This window comes from Vipera berus (genome assembly GCF_964194415.1).
Source record: "Vipera berus genome assembly, chromosome: 7".
In the NCBI taxonomy this organism is placed as follows: Eukaryota; Metazoa; Chordata; class Lepidosauria; order Squamata; family Viperidae; genus Vipera; species Vipera berus.
In genome coordinates this window covers 54,815,830-54,834,239 of record NC_138209.1, presented here as the reverse complement: position 1 = coordinate 54,834,239, position 18,410 = coordinate 54,815,830, and the positions used below count along the sequence as shown (strand labels likewise).

The window sequence follows — 18,410 nt, the reverse complement described above, 5'->3', positions numbered from 1 at the left end:
AGCGGGTTTGCTTAGGAGTGAGTTTCCTGGGTGTTTTTAGTGCTTTCAAATTTTTGTGCTCTGTCCAGACCTGGAAGGGGATTTTATTTCCTTCAAGGAAATGGCGCCACATAAGTAATGACCACCTCACAGCATACACCTCCTTTCCCCACATGGCCCAATGTTGTTCTGTCTCCATGAGTTTCCTGGACGTATATGCACATGGTTGCAATGCCCCCTCATCATTTTCCTGTAATAATACAGCTCCCACCGCCACATTGCTAGCATCTGCCTGTATTACAAAGCGTTTATCAGGATCTGGGTGTCTCAGTACAGATTCATCAGAAAAAAGTCTCTTTAGCCTCTCAAATGCTGCCTGACGTTCCATTGTCCAGGGGCTGGCTGGGTTTCACTTGGGACCCCCCCCCCTTCATTTTCAACAAGTTTGTGAGGGGCAGGGTTATTTGGACAAATGAAGGGATGAATTGGCAGTAAAAGTTTGCAAACCCCAGGAAACTTTGCAATTGCTTCCTTGTGTGGGGTGTGTGTGTGTGCCCATTGTAATACTGCCGTGACTTTCTCAGGGTCCATTTCGATGCCCAGTGGGAATATGCAATACCCCAGGTAGTCTATTCGTTCCTGGTGGAATTCACATTTCGATAATTTTGCATATAGGTGGGCGGGCCGCAATTTTTTCAAAACTGCTCTGACTAGGTTAACATGCTCCTGTTTGGTCTCAATGAAAATAAGGATGTCATCTCGGTAAACCAGGACCCCTTTATATAGGTGCTCTCTTAGCACTTCATTAATTAATTACATAAAAACTGTGGGGGGCCCTTGCAGTTCAAATGGTAGGACTTTGAACTGGTAGCAATCCATTGGGAAATTGAACGCAGTCTTCCATTCGTCCCCTTCCTTAATCCTAATGTGGTAGTATGCTTCTCTCAGATCTAGTTTGGTAAAAATCCTTCCTTTCAATAGGTGGGATAGCATATCCTTCATTAGGGGTAGTGGGTACAGTTTACATTCACTAATTGTGTTCAAATTTCTGTAATCTATACAACAGCGGAAAGAGCTGTACTTCCTCTCCCTGAGCAGGACTGGGGCGGCCACTTTGGGTTTGGCAGGCTCAATAAATCCCCTTTCTAGGTTTTTTTAATGAATCTTTCCATCTCCACCGTTTATTTTGGGCTCATGGCATACATCCTGGGTTTTGGGAGTTTTGCCCCGGGTTTGAATTTTATAGCACAGTCTGTGGACCGGTGAGGGGAAAGCTCATCTGCCTGTTCCTCACTGAAAACTTCAGCAAGGTCCCTGTATTCCTCCAGTATTTCTGGTAACCCCTTCTCTTCCCCCACTGATGCTGTCTCATCTCTTCAGGGTATTTTTTTTTTGGGGGGGGGTGCTTTGGGGTTTTACGTTCCTATGCTCCCCCTCTGGGAAATTGAGTTCTGCTGTCCTCCAATTTACCCAGGGGTTCCATTTCTTCAGCCATTCCAGTCCTAAAATCATTGGGCATTCCATGCCTGGGGTCATTACAAATGCTATGTCTTCCTCGTGGGTCCCCAGGACAGGTGAACTGGTAAGGTGGCTAGGGTAGCTGGCACCCCCCCTGCTATGGACCCATCTAACTGGCCAAAGGAGATTGGTTGTTTTAGTCTCCTCACTTGAATGCCCAAATTCCCCACCAGCATTGGACTGATGAGGCAGCAGGTGCAGCCAAAGTCCATTAGGGCTTTTACTTTGATGGCTTTGGGCATGGAGCAAGATAATATAGTCACTGTCTTAAGGATGGATGGAATGGATCCACTTCCCAATGTTTCTCCCTCCCAGCTGTCTTCCGAGGTGTCCACTGCCCCTGCGGTGTAGGCCAGAATCCCCTCCCAGTCCTTGGCAGGGTTTGGGGACTCTCCAGCCTCTGTCCCCCTCATGGCAGGTTCTTTTAGGTTGCCTTGAGATTTCCCTGGCCTTCTGGAGGGTGATGCCTCTGATTTGTGCTGAGCAGCTTTTAAGTGGCATTCTGTAGGGCGGTGGCCTTCTTTTACGCATTTGAAACAGCCTGTTGATTTCTTAGCTGTGGACCATGGTTTTGTTGGCTCGCATGTTTGTTCAGGCAGTGGGCAGGCCCATGGTTTTCCCCAGCGGTGTCTTTTTAGTAGGTCTATCTTTGCCTCCTCTGCCAGGACATACTAGTCATAGAGATGGTGTGGGTCTCCTCGAGGCAGGCAAGCATCATACAGGTCGTAGTTTACCCTGTCTTTGAAATGGCTAAGGAGGATGTCTTCCAGCCAATTCAGCTTACTGGAAATGGCTCAGAATTCTTGGGTATATTCAGCCACCGGCTGTCTGCCATGCCTCACCGTTTTTATTCTCTCCCAGGCCTTAAGATCAGCCAAAGGGTCCTCAAACCACCTCCTCAAGGATGATATGAATCAGTTGAAATCATTGAGTTCTGGGGCATTGGAGTCATGCAGGTTCACCACCCAATCTGCAGCCAGTCCGTCCAGGGCAGATTGCACGATACGGATGCGGGCTTTGTCACTGGGGATGGCCCGTCTGTATTCTTCCATATAGCTGAGGACTTGGGCTAGGAAAAACCCCAAGCGTGTTGACTTTCCCCTGAATTTCGCATCCAGGGGTGGTAGTCTTTGAATAGATCTGTGTCTGCGCAGCGGGCAGTATTGCCCCTCATCCTGATCTCCCTCTGTGGTTCAGAAGGGGGTGGGTGCTGCTGAGGCAGCAGCTCTTGGTCCAGCAGACAGCCCTGGTGTTGCAGGTTTTGGATCACCCCAACTGTCTCTCTAGTTATGGCCCCAGGTGCTGCTGCGGCTGTGGTATTCAGGTTTCTCCTCTCTTAGTGAGCTAAAGGTGTTCTTCATCAGGTGAATAGCTATCTCTAGAATCCACTCCTCTTCACTGATGTGCAGGGAGCTCTCAATCTCTTGCCTCCATTTGGGTTGGTGGCCGCCCCGCCTCAGGGTCACTTTCCTCAATGCCTTTTTCCACTCAGTTTTCCTTCCAATGCCCATCAACCACCATGGTTTGCGGTCGTGCATTTCCACCACCTCTTCCCTGGAGGAATATGACACTTCAGCTTCCAATCATTGGTGGGGTTTCATTTTGGGGGAAAACTCCTTTTCCATGGGGCTTTCCTCCTTCCTTGCCTCATCATTAGACATTGTATTTTTTGCAAACTCCCCCGGTAAGGTTTTTCTTTCCAGGTTGACTCTTAATGCAGATCCTAATGTCAGAACCCACCCCAATCCACATCTTAGGAAAGAAGAACTCTTGGAGATGAGATTGTCCAAACCTAGACAGGATCTGGAAACTGTCTCACAGGTCAATACTTTTAAAGTGTCTCCGAATAAAACCCCTCCCCTCAGTCCATTTGGTCAGTACCAGATCAGTCAAGTTTCAGGTGTCAAATCCCACATGAGAAAGGAGAAGCCCCAGTACATTTGCAACATTATTGCTTCCTCCTTTTCACATTCCAGTCGGAGATACAAACCAGAATTCCCCCCCCCCCTCTTTCTTTGTTCTTTTTAGTTCAAAGGGTTTCTTTCCTGGTCTTTTGTGATGGCCTCCAGGCAGGCTGAGTAAACAAACTTTGCATCTAAGGGATAGAGATGGCTTTAACAACCCTGCCTTCTCTTTCCCTCCTTGGAAATGGCAGAATCCAGTAAGGGGTTGAGATTTAGATTTGCACAGATAGGAAATTAGAAATGAAATATAAATGGATTCTGATGGGTGCACTATAGCTATTAGTTGCTTTGTCATGCGCATCAATGGCTTTTTGTATCTATAGTCAATTTTCTTGGGTTAGATGGCATTATATGATATAAAGTTGTTGTCACCTCTTAGTGACCACATAGATTTTTTCCATGATGATCTATCTGGTCTTTCTGATGTTCCTCTTCTTCTCTTTTCTTCTATCATTCCCACTATTAGAACCATCTCTAGGGAGCTAGATCTTCACATAATGTATCCAAAGTAGGAGAATATGAGCTTGGTCATTTATATCTTGAGAACTCTGGGTTGAATAGATGATACTAGATTTCACGTAAGCACAATTTAGGTTTCTTTTAACATCCAATAAATGGTTTAGGATGCTTCTACATAGAAAGAACAAAGTGTTTGCTTTAGATATTTATAGCCATCTAAAAGAGTGGAGGGCTAAAGATGCTCATCAAGGAAGGCAGCCTCCCAATAAATCAAATCATTTATGTCCTAGATCTAAGATTGAAGCTAAATATCATGAATTCCAAAGATAATTATGTGAAGCATGATGCCAAATTATCATTTTTCTTCTGATTGCCTTTTAGAGGAGATATGTACTTTGGTGATTGCAGAGACTTTTCCTGAAGATGCAGGGATCTTTGCATGCACAGCAAGCAATGATTATGGATCAGTCACAAGCACTGCAAAACTGACTGTGCTGTCAGGTATTCAGCAGTTTTTGATGGATTGTGTTGTCTACAATATAAATGAAACAGAGTGATGTTTGGACCCAGCTGCACCAGATACAGTTAGAGTGTATCATGTTATTTTTCTACATCTTTACTGATGATGTATTACTTTACATCAGGGTAAAAAGAAGTATAAAGTTGACATATCTAAGAGTATTCTACATAATCCTCTAAAACAGAGGTCCCCAACCTTTTGGGCACCAGGAACCAATTACGTGGAGAGAGGTTTTTCCACAGACTGGAGGGGGCATGGTTTTTTATGCTGCCTGCATCCCACAAATGGGGCTTTACTTGTTTGTGTTGCCTGGTTGCTGGCATGCTGCAGCTCGGTACCAGTCCACGGACCAGGGGTTGGGGACCCCTGCTCTAAAACAGGGGTTTCCAATCAAGACAACTTTAAGATACATGGCTGGGGAATTCTGGGAGCTTAGTTCTGGGAGTTGAAGTTCACATGTCTTAAAGTTGCCAAGATTGGGAACCCCGGCTCTAAAACTTATTCACTTGCTTATTTGATTTCTATTCTACTCATCTCACCTAGAGGTGACATTAGGAAATACAGTAAAATAAACTAACAGTAGATCTCACTACCAGAAATAGAGGGAGAAAGGGAGAAATTTGGCCTCTATTTCAATTGGACTACAAACTACAAAAATAAAATTATGCATTAAATGTACTGACATAGTAAAAACCTAAGTTATGCACTAAAGTGTCTTGCTATTATGAGTGTACAATTATACCAAAAAATGGTTCAGGATGAAACCATTTCCTTTCCTCATTCAGACATATTGAAGTAATTGATTTGTGCTTTAGATTGTAAGCCGCCCTGAGTCTTCGGAGAAGGGCGGGATATAAATGGGATTTTTTTAAAAAAAACCATGGTTTCTAGCTAGCACAAAATGTTTCTGATTTTTCTTTTAAGTCTAGTTCAGTTCATATCTTTTAAATTATGAAGAAATTAATAAAAAATTTATGTGTTAATCATAAACCATGTACTGTAGTCAGCAATATATTTCATGATAACTAGTTAAGAATATATTCTATAAATGCTGGTTTCTGTAACAGCTAGTACGGAATGTGCAGTGTGGATATTTTATATCTTGGCACCATGTAAATTCCTGAATAATTATCCACCCCACCCCCCTAATTTGTTTTGTTTTCTACTATATAGAGGGAGAAGTTAATTATAAGTTTGATCAAATTTTAACATCAAGATTCTGAAGCTAGGTGGTAGCAGAGGTAAAATGGAAAAAATGAGTAACTCATGTTAAAAGCAAAAAAAAACAAACCCAGTAATTTTCCTGTGAGCATTATATATAAGCCAGAAATGCATGCAAAATTCTTAGAATAAGTTGCTATTTTTCATGCAAAGTGGTATTATAGACCTATGATTAATTCAGATAAGATTGATACACACATTCATTCATTTAGCCAATACTGAGCACACATCAGTTATTGTTCTCAACTCAGTTTCCATTTGTAACATGAATAATAGCAGTAAATAAATATTTATGATCCTTAAGTTCATATACTCATGAGAATTTGAAAATGACTGTCTTTCTTGGCATGTAATTGACTAAAGTAATGATCTCATTTTCAATGAACTAAAATGTGAGGATAATTCAAATAGTGTTATAATTACCTATGACGCTGTGCTATTTTTTCCTTTCTATTTTAGCCAATTGCAAAAGCTCCAATCATGATTTGTCAATGAGAGTACAGAATGAGGATAACTTTCAACATTTCCCACCTCCACCTTCACATCTTGAGATTAATACTGTGGAGCTTCCTCCAAAGTATTCAGAGCACTCCAAGATCAGTCATCCCAGCTCAAGTGTAGCATCTTCTGAATTACAGCTCACCTCAGTGGAGAAGAAAACCAATGGAATTCATCCTACCCATGGAATCAATGGGATAATTAATGGCAACACCAAAACTGACAAATCCCACCCTGGTGGTCTGCTTTCACCCACAAAAACACCACCACCTGTGCTTGCTAAGCCAAAACTGTGAGTAATTCTTTGTCATTATATATTCTAATATTATGAAAAGGTATTTTATCTTTGTCTCATAAGTGCCAGAAGTTTAACAGATTAAATTTCAAGACTTCTAGAAGACACCAAGTTAGCTAGCTAACAGAATACATAAGGTCATGAAGTATGAACAATTATAGTGCTTCTGACCAGTTGCTTTACATATGACATTTTCTTCCATATGGGGCTACATTGGTGTAATGGGAGTGAAAACTCACCTTCAAATCATCACTTGGCCACAAAGGTTAGTAGGTGGCTTTAGGTCAGTTATTATCTCTCATCCAAACATGATATGCTTGGGGTGGGGGGAAAGAAGCACTCTTGTTCACATCACTCAGCACCTTATATTGCATAATATAAATCTAATTAATATCTGTTCAGCAGTGTGCTTATATCACAAGTCTAAGATTAAAATGGATACATAGATACATGCATATCTGCCCTTTGGGCCTTCCAGAAGGATATTAAAAGCCAGTTTTGCTGGTTGGCTTGGAAAACCAAGGGGGGCACTCACCATTGGGTATGGTTGATGGGATAAGAAGCTCTTATCCCCATGGCATATATATCCTGGTTTCTAATTTTTATACAGTTTTTTAAAATTTTAATTGTGTTTATGTTTATCTGCTTACTGTTTCTAAGCAGCCCAAAATTGCCTTATTGTTGAGAGGGGTAGCATATAAATGTGTAAATAAATCTTTAGGACAATGGCTTCTATTTTAACTTGTTTAATTTACGCATCACCTAACGTCAGACTGAATGAGGGTGGTCTACAACAAAAACAACCAACCAAATTCTGATACAAGCATTTGTATGGCTCCCCACTGTTCATGCAATTCTGGGTGGCTAACATCAATCATACAACTGATTTTTTTTTGTCTGTGCAGTCTCAACTGATAATATAATTCAGAATTCCTCATCCAATATCCTGATCATAGGAATTGGTTAAGAATAATTACTGGAATTGGAATGCAACCCATTTAAAGGACAATAATTTGGGAAGATGAGTTTATTTGTGGATATAGATATACATGGAAAAAATCACATACATACTAAGCAAAATTACATACATATATTTCATTTTTTAAAAAAAATCTGCATTTCTTCCTTTTCCTTATTATGTACTAGTCCTGTTGTTATATGTAATGAATCAACTTAATACCATTTTCTTATTTTGATTAGGTATAATTTTTATTTAAATAAGTGCAATGGCTTGTGGAATATGGTATTATAGGCATTCCTGAACCTTAAAGACAAAAAAAACCCCATTAGAATAGAATTTTAAATTTAATACTCCTGTTGATTGATAACTCCTACATTTTCCATTGAGCCTTCATTCTGAATTATAGGATCACATTTTTTCTTGTTTAGATATATACTGTGGGAATTTTGTTCAGTACATTTTAAATTTATAGGTCTTGTAAAATGCCACTGTTTCTTTGTACTGAATTTGGAGCAATAGATTCTGTTGAGCAAATGCTTGATACCACTATTGTCTTCAGATTTTGATACAAAATATTGGTTTCTTGTCTGAGAAACATATTACAGCTCCATCATGAAATCATAATCTGTTGCTTAAGTAATACAATTACTAATTTGAAAATGAGAAATATGTTAAAGCTTGGGGAAAGAACATGTAGTATAGCCAGTGTATAGCCAGCCAGTGTAACCATATTCAGTGCTGAACATGGAAATAGTAATTCATTGTGCTCTAGACTCAGTTCAATATGTAGGTTTTTGGAAGCAATGGTGGTTGGGATGGGGGGGGGGAGGCGGAAGCCACATTTTTGAAAAGTGCTCAGTAAAGTACTTTTTCCTGTTTCCTAGTTTCCAGTAAATGGAAACACACCAGGATGAAAAAGATAACTATTGCTCAGTATTTTATCTGGAAATCTGAGTTTTTCACTCTCTTAACAGAGTTGAAGCCAGGATTTGAAGTTGTCCTAAAATTCCTGATATTTAAGAACAGCAAGGCTAGGAATTAGATTCAGACCCTGTTTTAACATTTTTAATGCTATTAAGTTGTTGGCCATTGAAATGTGCTTATAAATAATACACCAGAAACTCTAGCATTTTTGCTTATTGTTTTGTGTGAAATGTTCAATTAACATTTGATGTCAAGCCATACTAAAAGATATAATCGGAAATGACAAGGGAAAGTTGACAAATATAGTTCCTGGTCCATTTAATCAACATTTTTTAGAAGTGATTATTTTTGCATTCTGTCAACTCTACAACGAACCTGGCTGCAGCCATCATGCTCGTTCTAGGTTGCCACAAAGATGGGAGAGGGTGCAGAGGAATTTTGCTAGTCTAATCGATTTAATGTCCTGTGGGAACCAAGGTCATTTTTGCTGGTTGGATTGGGAGGGGGAGCAGTTGGATAGAAAGCCCACCAAACTATTCTATTGGTAAAAGTAGCTGATTGCATAGCACTGGGGTGGGAAGTTTAACTTTGTAATAGTGTGACTCCTTGGAGGGAATTTCAGACTTGGTTTCACTTTTGACCGTGCCGATACTATGTGACCAATAAACATGTTCTTTGAGGAAGTTTCTAGCCTCAGGGTTCTGATTTATTTGGTCTCATCTATCTGAACCTTGGCAAATTCATTGTATTGAATTTATTCTATAAGATACTGCTTTAAAACATTCAATTCTAGATTATGTGGGACAACATGCAGTAAAATATAACAGTTCTTATAATGCTTGACCTTCCAGAATTTCAATAGCTGGTAGTTTTTCATATCAATTTGAGAGGTTTGTTTCAAATACTTTATAATTTATAAACAGTATAGGTTTACTGTATATATCTATAAAATGTTTATGTAAAAGCTTGGTCCTGGGATTTTAAATGTTTGAAGATCAGATAAGTGATGAAGTTACAGCTGTTTTATGTGACTATGAATAGTTTTAAGAAAAGTTGTTTTATACTTACATTCAATTATAATAACAAGAACTACATTGGTACAGATTAACAATGTTAATTAAGTCTTGATTTACACTGGAGGAAGATCTTATAAGAAGTCGTTTAATATGTCTAAGCTTTCTGTGCTTCACTGCTCTCATATAAATGCATGTAAAATTTATGTGCAGTATAATACACCAGAAGAATGCACTTCTGTCTGGTACATTGCTAAATTAACACATGCATGGGTCAGTACACTTAGAAGAAAAGTGCATTGGAATACATTCTGATGTACAAAAATAGATTCAAATGATCAGAAATTTCTTCTTTATTTTCCTAAATGTTTTAATGTTTATCTGAATTTCAAGTCATATCCATGCTGATATTTTTATCAAGATCAAGACAAAAGTACACCTCTTTGCCACATCTATTAAAGTACTTGTCACCCCTGCTTTCTTGACAAATTATGATATCAGAATTCTAAAACTTGCTATATTATCAAATTATATACTGTATGACTATATGAATTCTTCATCACAAATACAACCATTATGGGTTTGCATTTTCAAATTTTTGTGTAACATCTCTATTGGAAAAAGAATTGGAAACTTTTAAAAGTTGTCTCATGTATTTGTGAATGTATGTAGCACTCCAAAAATGCAGTGAATATATAACATCTTTTTAAAAATGACTTATGTCATTCAAATTGCTTTTGCTCACATAAATATAACTCTAATGCTGAGAATGTATGTCTTAAAAATGTTTTCCAATTTGTGTTAGAGAATTGCTGAAAAGGAATAGCAGCGCTTGAAAGAACAGTAATTATCTTTACAAGGCTTTTTAAATGTAAGTTGGTTTCTATAGAATATAACTGAATTCTTAGTTCAAGATGTATTGGCATGTTGACAGCCCATTGAATTCCCAAGGCTTTCTGCAGAAGAGCGATCAGTTTTGTTTTGTTTTTATTGAAATTCTCTCTTTATCTTATTTGTTCTGAAATGATTTCTCAATTAAGAAAATGTTTCCAGTGTTTGCATAGTATGATCAAAGACCCTGAAAAAAGCACAATTGTCAGTGTCACTGTTGGCCAGATCTTTAGAAATGCTGAGCACCCTGAACTGAAAATAAGAAAACTAGAACCATTTTATTTTTAATCCATTTAATTTTTGTTTGCTTCTTTGTGCTTGATATTGGAAATGTTGCAAGTTTTTATTAGTGGGACAGATTATCTATACTTATTATTCACTAATGTACAAATGAGATTATAGTTGAATCACAGAGCACAAACAGAAAGTAAAACAGAAAGTTCTATTCTAAAGGAAAAGTAGAGCAACAATCTGAATTCTAGTTATCTGTTTGCTTCAACTATCCTATATTGTTTTAATCCCAGTGCAGCTAAGCCTTAGCTGCTAAGGCTTTATTAATAGTGACTTTGTACACTGTTGATTTAGATTTGCTGGAGCTTCTCTAGAAGAGGCTAAAAAACCTCAGATATATTTAGGATTTGTTCAGCATTGTTTGCAAATCAGGAATTCTGACTTGCAGTTTTGATAACCAACTATATTTTTCTTCTATAGTTATTTCTTTCTACATCTACTTTTCTTCCATATCCACATATTGGATCTGACTAAAGTGGCTCAAAATAGCAGTTCTAATTTTATTGATGATGGGCAAAGTCTACCATTAGAGTTGGGTCTAGTTTGTAATTGGGCTTGGACTGGACAAGGGTGGGGGGACAGATTGAGGGGAAAATCCTGTATGCTTTCACAAAAGAAATTTAGTTCTAGCCTGACTTTACTGCTGCCATCATGTTTTAGTAAAAGAACCTATCACATCACCCAAATGGAATCGAGGGTATTTCTTTCCTAAGGCAGGGCTTTTCCACCTTTTCACCCATTGTACCACTTTTAAGATAAGGCAGTATCCGAGTACCACCAGTCGCCCAGCAAGATGTCAAAAACTTGACTCAAAAAAAGGAAAAAATGATAAAGTACAGGTAGTCATAATAATAATAATAATAATAATAATAATAATAATAATAATAATAATAATAAGAATAAGAAGAAGAAGAAGAAGAAGAAGAAGAAGAAGAAGAAGAAGAAGAAGAAGAAGAAGAAGAAGAAGAAGAAGAAGAAGAAGAAGAAGAAGAAGAAGAAGAAGAAGAAGAAGAAGTTGGAAGGGACCTTGGAGGTCATCTAGTCCAACCCCCTGCTCAGGCAGGAAACCCTATACCATTTCAGACAAATGGCTGGCCAGTCTCTTCTTAAAAACTTCCAGTGTTGGAGCATTCACCACTTCTGGAGGCAGGTTGTTCCACTGGTTAATTGTTCTAACTGTCAGGAAGTTTCTCCTTAGTTCTAGGTTGCTTCTCTCCTTGACTAGTTTCCATCTGTTGCTTCTTGTCCTGCTTTCAGGTGCTTTGGAGTATAGCTTGACTCCCTCTTCTTTGTGGCAGCCCCTGAGATATTGGAACACTACTATCATGTCACCCCTCACCCTTCTCTTCATTATTTATTTATTTTATTTTTATTTTAATTCCATTTATATCCCGCCCTTCTCCGAAGACTCAGGGCGGCTTACAAGCTTAGCAGTAGCCTTCATTCTATTTATATGCCTGCTTATTAGGGCTTTCACACCCCCTCCCAAGCGGCATTATTACAAAGTCAGCTTAATTGCCCCCAACAATCTGGGTCCAACCGTTCCCTATATGTTTTAGCCTCCAGCCCACTAATCATCTTTGTTGCTCTTCTCTGTACCCTTTCTAGAGTCTCGACATCTTTTTTACATCGTGGTGACCAAAACTGGATGCAGTATTCCAGGTGTGGCCTTACCAAAGCATTGTAAAGTGGTATTAGTACTTCACTTGATCTTGATTCTATCCCTCTGTTAATGCAGCCTAGCACTGTGTTGGCTTTTTTGGCAGCTGCAGTACACTGCTGGCTCATATTGAAGTGATTGTCTACTAAGACTCCGAGATCCCTCTCACAGTTACTACTATTGAGCAAGGTACCACCTATACTATACCTATGCATTTGATTTTTCCTGCCTAAATGTAGAACCTTACTTTTTTCACCATTGAATTTCATTTTGTTAGATAGTGCCCAGTGTTTGAGTCTGTCCAGATCCTTCTGTATCTTAAGCCTATCTTCTGGAGTATTGGCTATTCCTGCCAGCTTGGTGTCGTCTGCAAATTTGATGAGTTCCCCATCTATCCCCTCATCCAAATCATTAATGAAGATATTGAAGAGCACTGGGCCCAGAACAGAGCCCTGGGGCACCCCACTACACACTTCCTTCCATGTAGATGCGGTTCCATTGAGGACCACACGCTGAGTACGGCCGGTCAGCCAGCTACGAATCCATCTGGTGGTAATGCTATCTAACCCACATTTTTCTATCTTATCAAGTAGTAGGTTGTGATCTACTTTATCAAATGCCTTACTGAAGTCCAAGTAAATTATATCTACAGCGTTCCTCTGGTCCACTAGTTTTGTCACTTGGTCAAAGAATGTAATAAGATTTGTCTGGCATGATCTGTTTTTGACAAACCCATGTTGACTTTTAGTGATGACTTTGTTTGCATCAAGGTGTTCGCTGATTTGTTGTTTGATTATCTTTTCCAGAATCTTCCCAGGTATTGAGGTCAGGCTGATAGGTCTGTAGTTTCCTGGATCTATTTTTTTCCCTTTTTTGAAGATGGGAACTACATCAGCTCTCTTCCAGTCCTCTGGTAGTTCCCCAGTGCTCCAGGATCTTTGAAAAATATAGTTCAGTGGTTCTGAGATCACGTCTGCCAGTTCCTTGAGAACCTTGGGGTGTAATCCATCTGGTCCTGGTGATTTGAACTCGTCTAGGCTGGACAGGTGCTCACTTACCATTTTCTTGCCTATCTTAACTTGCGTTTCTATTCTGTTTTTTATGGCACTGGTTTGGGTAGGTTGGACTGTTTTTTCCCTTTGTGTAAAGACAGATGCAAAAAACAAATTAAATAGTTCTGCTTTCTCCCTGTTGCTTGTCACCTTCTTGCCACTTTCCCCCACTAATGGACCAATCATTTCCTTAACTTTTTTCTTTTTTATATGTTGAAAGAAGCTTTTTTTGTTATTTTTGACTTTGGTCGCAAGCCTTAGTTCATTTTGAGCCTTAGCTTTCCTCACTTCATCTTTGCAGGCACGGGCTATTTCCTGATATTCTGACTTAGTTACGTGCCCCTCTTTCCAATTCTTATACTTGTCCTTTTTATCTTTCAATTTATCAGAGAGTTCTTTATATAGCCATGCTGGTTTCTTTTGAGAGCTGTTATTTTTCTTCTTTGTTGGTATTGTACTAGACTGGGCCTTTATTATCTCACTTTTCAAAATTTCCCAAGCTTCTTGAGTTGTTTTCCTCTTTAGTATTCTCATCCATGGAATTCTTCCCATGGTCTCTCTAAGTTTATTGAAATTAGCTCTTTTAAAATCCAAGACTCTAGTTTGGCTGTGTTCTATTGCTTGTGCATCCAGAATGTTGAATTCCAATATTGCATGATCACTTCCCCCCAAGGTTCCTGTGGCTTCGACACCTATCATTTCATCTCTGTTGGTGAGAATTAAATCCAATATGGCTAATCCCCTAGTTGCCTTCTCTGCTTTTTGGGACAGAAAGTTGTCTGCTAGGTTTGTCAGGAATCTGTTTGATCTTCCACTTGGTGCAGAGTTTGTCTCCCAGTTGATATCAGGGTAATTAAAGTCCCCCATTACTATTGTGATGTGCTTCTCATACCTTAGTTAGCTGACTAGCAAAAAGTTCATCTATTTCCTCTGCTTGGTTGGGCGGCCTATAGTATACACCTATGGCAATGTCATTTTTCCCCCTTTTATATTGACCCAAATGCTTTCAAGTTTACAGTTTTCGTCATTGTTGTGCTCTATTTCTGTAGAGATAAAGTTATTTCTTATATAGAGAGCAACTCCTCCTCCTCTTTTTTTTAGTCTGTTTCTTTTAAATAGTTTAAATCCCTCTAGCTGTGTGTTCCATTTGTAGGTTTCGTCCCACCATGTTTCTGTAATGGCAACAATATCATATCTGCCCTCATTTACCTGAATTTCTAGTTCACCCTGCTTACTGTTCATACTCTGTGCATTAGTGTATAGACATTTGAGTCCTTTATGACTGACGCTGTGTTTACTTGCTGCATAACTTGTGTGGTGCCTGGCTTCCCCTATTTTCTTAGATTGCCGGGGACAGTGATGTTCTGTATCAATTAACTCACTATCCCCATTATTTAGTTTAAATGTTCCTCCAAGAATGCTGTGATTTTATTGCCAAGTAACTCAGTCCCTTTCTTGGATGGATGCAGACCATCTCTTTTATACATTTTTTCATTGGACCAGCTACAGACATCATGACTAATATAACCAAAGCCTTCTCCTTTATACCACTCCTTTAGCCACATATTAAATTCTGCTATATGCTGGCCTTTTCCATTTTGCTCCTCATACACTGGTAAAACCTCTGAAAAAGTAAGCCTACAGCCTATTCTGCTAAGTTCCTGCCCCAAGCTCTGGAAATCATTCTGCACAGAGAGTACATCTTTTTGGGACAGATCATTAGTGCCAAGATGTACAATAGCCTCCACATCACAGTCCTTGCTGGCATTCTTGATTATTTTAGAAATACGCTTCTTGTCCCTACTGGCAGTAGCACCTGGAAGACACCTGACCTCTTTCAAAACCTCTGTGTCCTTTCCTAAATTTACATCCCTTATAATTGAATCACCAACCAGAACGTGGCTTCTCTTTTTGGATGCCTTTCTGTTCTTGCATGACTGGTGTGTAATACCAGATTCACACTTCTCCCTGTCGAAAACAAGTTGACTTACAACAATTCACTTAGTGACTGTTCAAACTTACAACAGCACTGAAAAAGTGACATGACCATTTTTCACATTTAAGACTATTGCAGCATCCCCAGGGTCATGTGATTTACATTCGGATGCTTAGCAACTGATTCATACTTATGACGTTCAGTGTCCCAGGGTCATGTGATCACCTTTTGCAACATTTTGACGTGAAGTCAATGTCCTGGGGGGGCGTGGCCAGCTCATCACTCAGGTTGCAGGGTTCCAGTGTGGGGGGGGGAATCCATAGGTCAGTGGTGGAGAGGGGTGGGAGCCTTCCTTCCTTCCCTCTCTCCCATTGTCCCTTCCTTTCTTCTTTCCTTCTTTTTGTCATGGTTCCAATAAAAGACACAGTTTCAAACAAAATGCAAGCATTGTTTATCTAAAAAGTCTTAATAATGAAACGGAACATCGGCACTCATGGAGGGATGCCAGAACCTGAAATCTCCTCCCCCCAAACCCATCATAACACACACACAATCCCCGTCCTTATCTACATGTCATAAATCACATTATCCAGTTAGTTTTACATATGAGGTTTCACTTCCCATTCTGTACGCAGTCTTTTCCAATCTTCTCACAACATCCGGGTAGATTTCCTCTCCACCAAATGAAGCAATTAAAGTAACAGGCTATCTCTTATATTGTCGGTGCAAAACATGTCAATGTTTGCAGCCTTGACATCTTTCTTCTTTCCTTCCCTCCCTCCCTCCCCTCTTTGTCCCTTCCTTCCTTTTCTCCCTCCATCCCTCTTGCTATCAGGGGTTAATTATTGCCCCCCGTAGATAGGGCTCGCAACTTGGGTGTCCTCCTAGATTTACAGCTCTCCTTAGAAGATCATATAGGAGCTGTGACCAGGGGGGCCTTCACCCAGGTTCGCCTGGTGCGCCAGTTGCGGCCCTATCTAGACCGGGAGTCCTTGCACTCGTGACCTCTCGTTTAGACTACTGCAATGCTCTCTACATGGGGCTGCCCTTGAGGACCACTCGGAGGCTTCAGCTGGTGCAGAATGCAGCCGCGCCAGTTGTGTTGGGGGGTCTCCCGATACTCCCATGTTACACCTTTGCTCCGTGAGCTGCATTGGCTTCCAGTTGCCCTCCGGGTGAGATTCAAGGTGCTGGTGATGACCTATAAAGCCCTACATGGCATGGGTCCGGATTACCTACAGGAGCACCTGCTGCCAGCGTCAACTTCCCTTCGTCCAGTGCGCTCCCACAGAGAGGGCCTCCTCAGGGTGCCACCAGTCAGAGAATGTCGACTGGTGACCCCCAGGGGGAGGGCGTTCTCTGTGGGTGTGCCAGACCTTTGGAACTGCTTACTGGTTGAGCTCCGGATGGCTCCCAACCTTTGCTCCTTCCGCCGTGATCTGAAAACTTATTTATTAGAACAAGCCGGCCTGGTCTGATGGGTTTGGGGTTTTAATATTGATTTTAATTAATCTATTGCATTGGGCATAACTATTTAATTTTCTTTTAACTTTTATATTTTGTATTTTTGATATTTATTGCCCTGTACACCGCCCTGAGTCCTTCGGGAGAAGGGCGGTATATAAATCAAATAAATAAATAAATAAATAAATAAATAAATAAATAAATAAATAAATAAATAAATAAATAAATAAATCCCTTCCTTCTTTCCTTCCTTTTCCTTTTCTTTTTAATGCTGGCGCAGTGTTGAAACTTGTGCATTCAGCCCATACATTTAACCCACCCAAAACTGTCCCCTTCCATTGCAGAACAAGAAAGGGGGCTTCGGGAACCAAAACAAAACAAACTGCCAGGATTTCCTAACCCGCCCGACACTCTCCTGTGCAGGTTGCTTGAGCTAAGTGGGATCAGGATGGCCAAGAAGCAGCATCGGCATGCAAAGGAAGAGGTGCTGCTTCTGGACAAACGTTTCCCCTGCCGCCGCCAGTGCGCCTGATCCAACACCCCCTCACACCAGCAGCCCCCTCCCACCAGCAAGGCGACTCTTTGCACTGGCCCATTTTGTCCCCATGAGTCCCCTTTCAAAAGAGGATGCCAAAGCCCCCGGTGCACCACCCAGGTCACCTTTCCCATCTCTGTAGGGCAGCTGCTCACCAAGATCCCCATGACATCTGTCCAGAGCCTACAGACCCTCTCGGGGACCCCAATGCTGCCGCTGCCAGTAGCACCCACTAAGGCTTGCTCCTCTTCCCCCTCCATTGCCTGCTGCCTTTCAGCCACAGTGTGGCTCAGTGTAGGCGAGTCTGGCGCCAGCTGAGGGCAATGTCGAGCCCCATGGGCCTGACACACAACGGAGGGGAGGAACCCAGTGCCAGCCCGCCACCTCCCTGCCGGTCTCCTCACCGGCTGTAGCCGCCACTGGGAGGCCACCAAAATGCCAGGAGTCCTCCAGAGAGGTCAGGGCCAGTTCCAGGCTTGCCGCCTCCCTCCCGGTCTCCTTACCGGCTGGAGCCACTGCCGGGAAGCCACCAAAATGCCTGGAGCCATTCAGAGCAGTCGGGACTGGTTCCAGGGTCGCTGCCTCCCTCTTGCTGTCTTCATTGGCTGGAGCCACTGCCAGGAGGCCAGCAGAACGCTGGGAGCCCTCCGGAGCAGTCGGGGCCGGTTCCAGGGTCGCCACGTCCTCTCTTCACAGGGTGGAGCTGCCACCAGGAGGCCAATGAAATGCCAGGAGCCCTCTGGAGTGGTCAGGGCTGGTTCCAGGCTCGCTGCCTCCCTCCCAGTCTCCTCAACGGCTGGAGCCACCGCCGGGAGGCCACCGAAATGCCGGGAGCCCTTCAGAGCAGTCGGGGCTAGTTCCAGGCTTGCTGCCTCCCTCTTGCTGTCTTAATTGGCTGGAGCCACTGCCAGGAGGCCAGCAGAATGCTGAGAGTCCTCCAGAGAGGTTGGGGCCAGATCCAGGCTTGCCGTCCCCTCCTGCTCTCTTCGCCGCCTGGAGCTGCCGCCAGGGGGCTAGAGGAATGCCGAGAGCCTCCGGAACAGTCGAGCCCAGTTCCAGGCTCACCACCCCCCTCCTGCTTTCTTCACTGGCTGGAGTCACCTCCAGGAGGCCTGTGGAATGCCAGGAGCCCTCCGGAGTAGTCGGGCCCAGTTCCAGGCTCGCTGCCTTTCCCCCGTTCTCCTCACTGGCTGGGGTCGCTGCTGGGGAGCAAGCACACTGCTGGGAGC

General features: G+C 41.7%; 1 protein-coding gene across 1 annotated transcript in view; it reads left to right on the top strand.

The window, feature by feature from the left end:
* The window catches only part of PALLD (palladin, cytoskeletal associated protein), a 445,830-nt gene that overhangs the window by 140,107 nt on the left and 287,313 nt on the right, over nucleotides 1-18,410 (top strand). Inside the window, exons 8-9 of the mRNA XM_081332626.1 lie at nucleotides 4,302-4,421; nucleotides 6,121-6,451. Coding sequence (XP_081188752.1) covers nucleotides 4,302-4,421; nucleotides 6,121-6,451 — 451 coding nt within the window. The remainder of the gene's footprint in view (nucleotides 1-4,301; nucleotides 4,422-6,120; nucleotides 6,452-18,410) is intronic.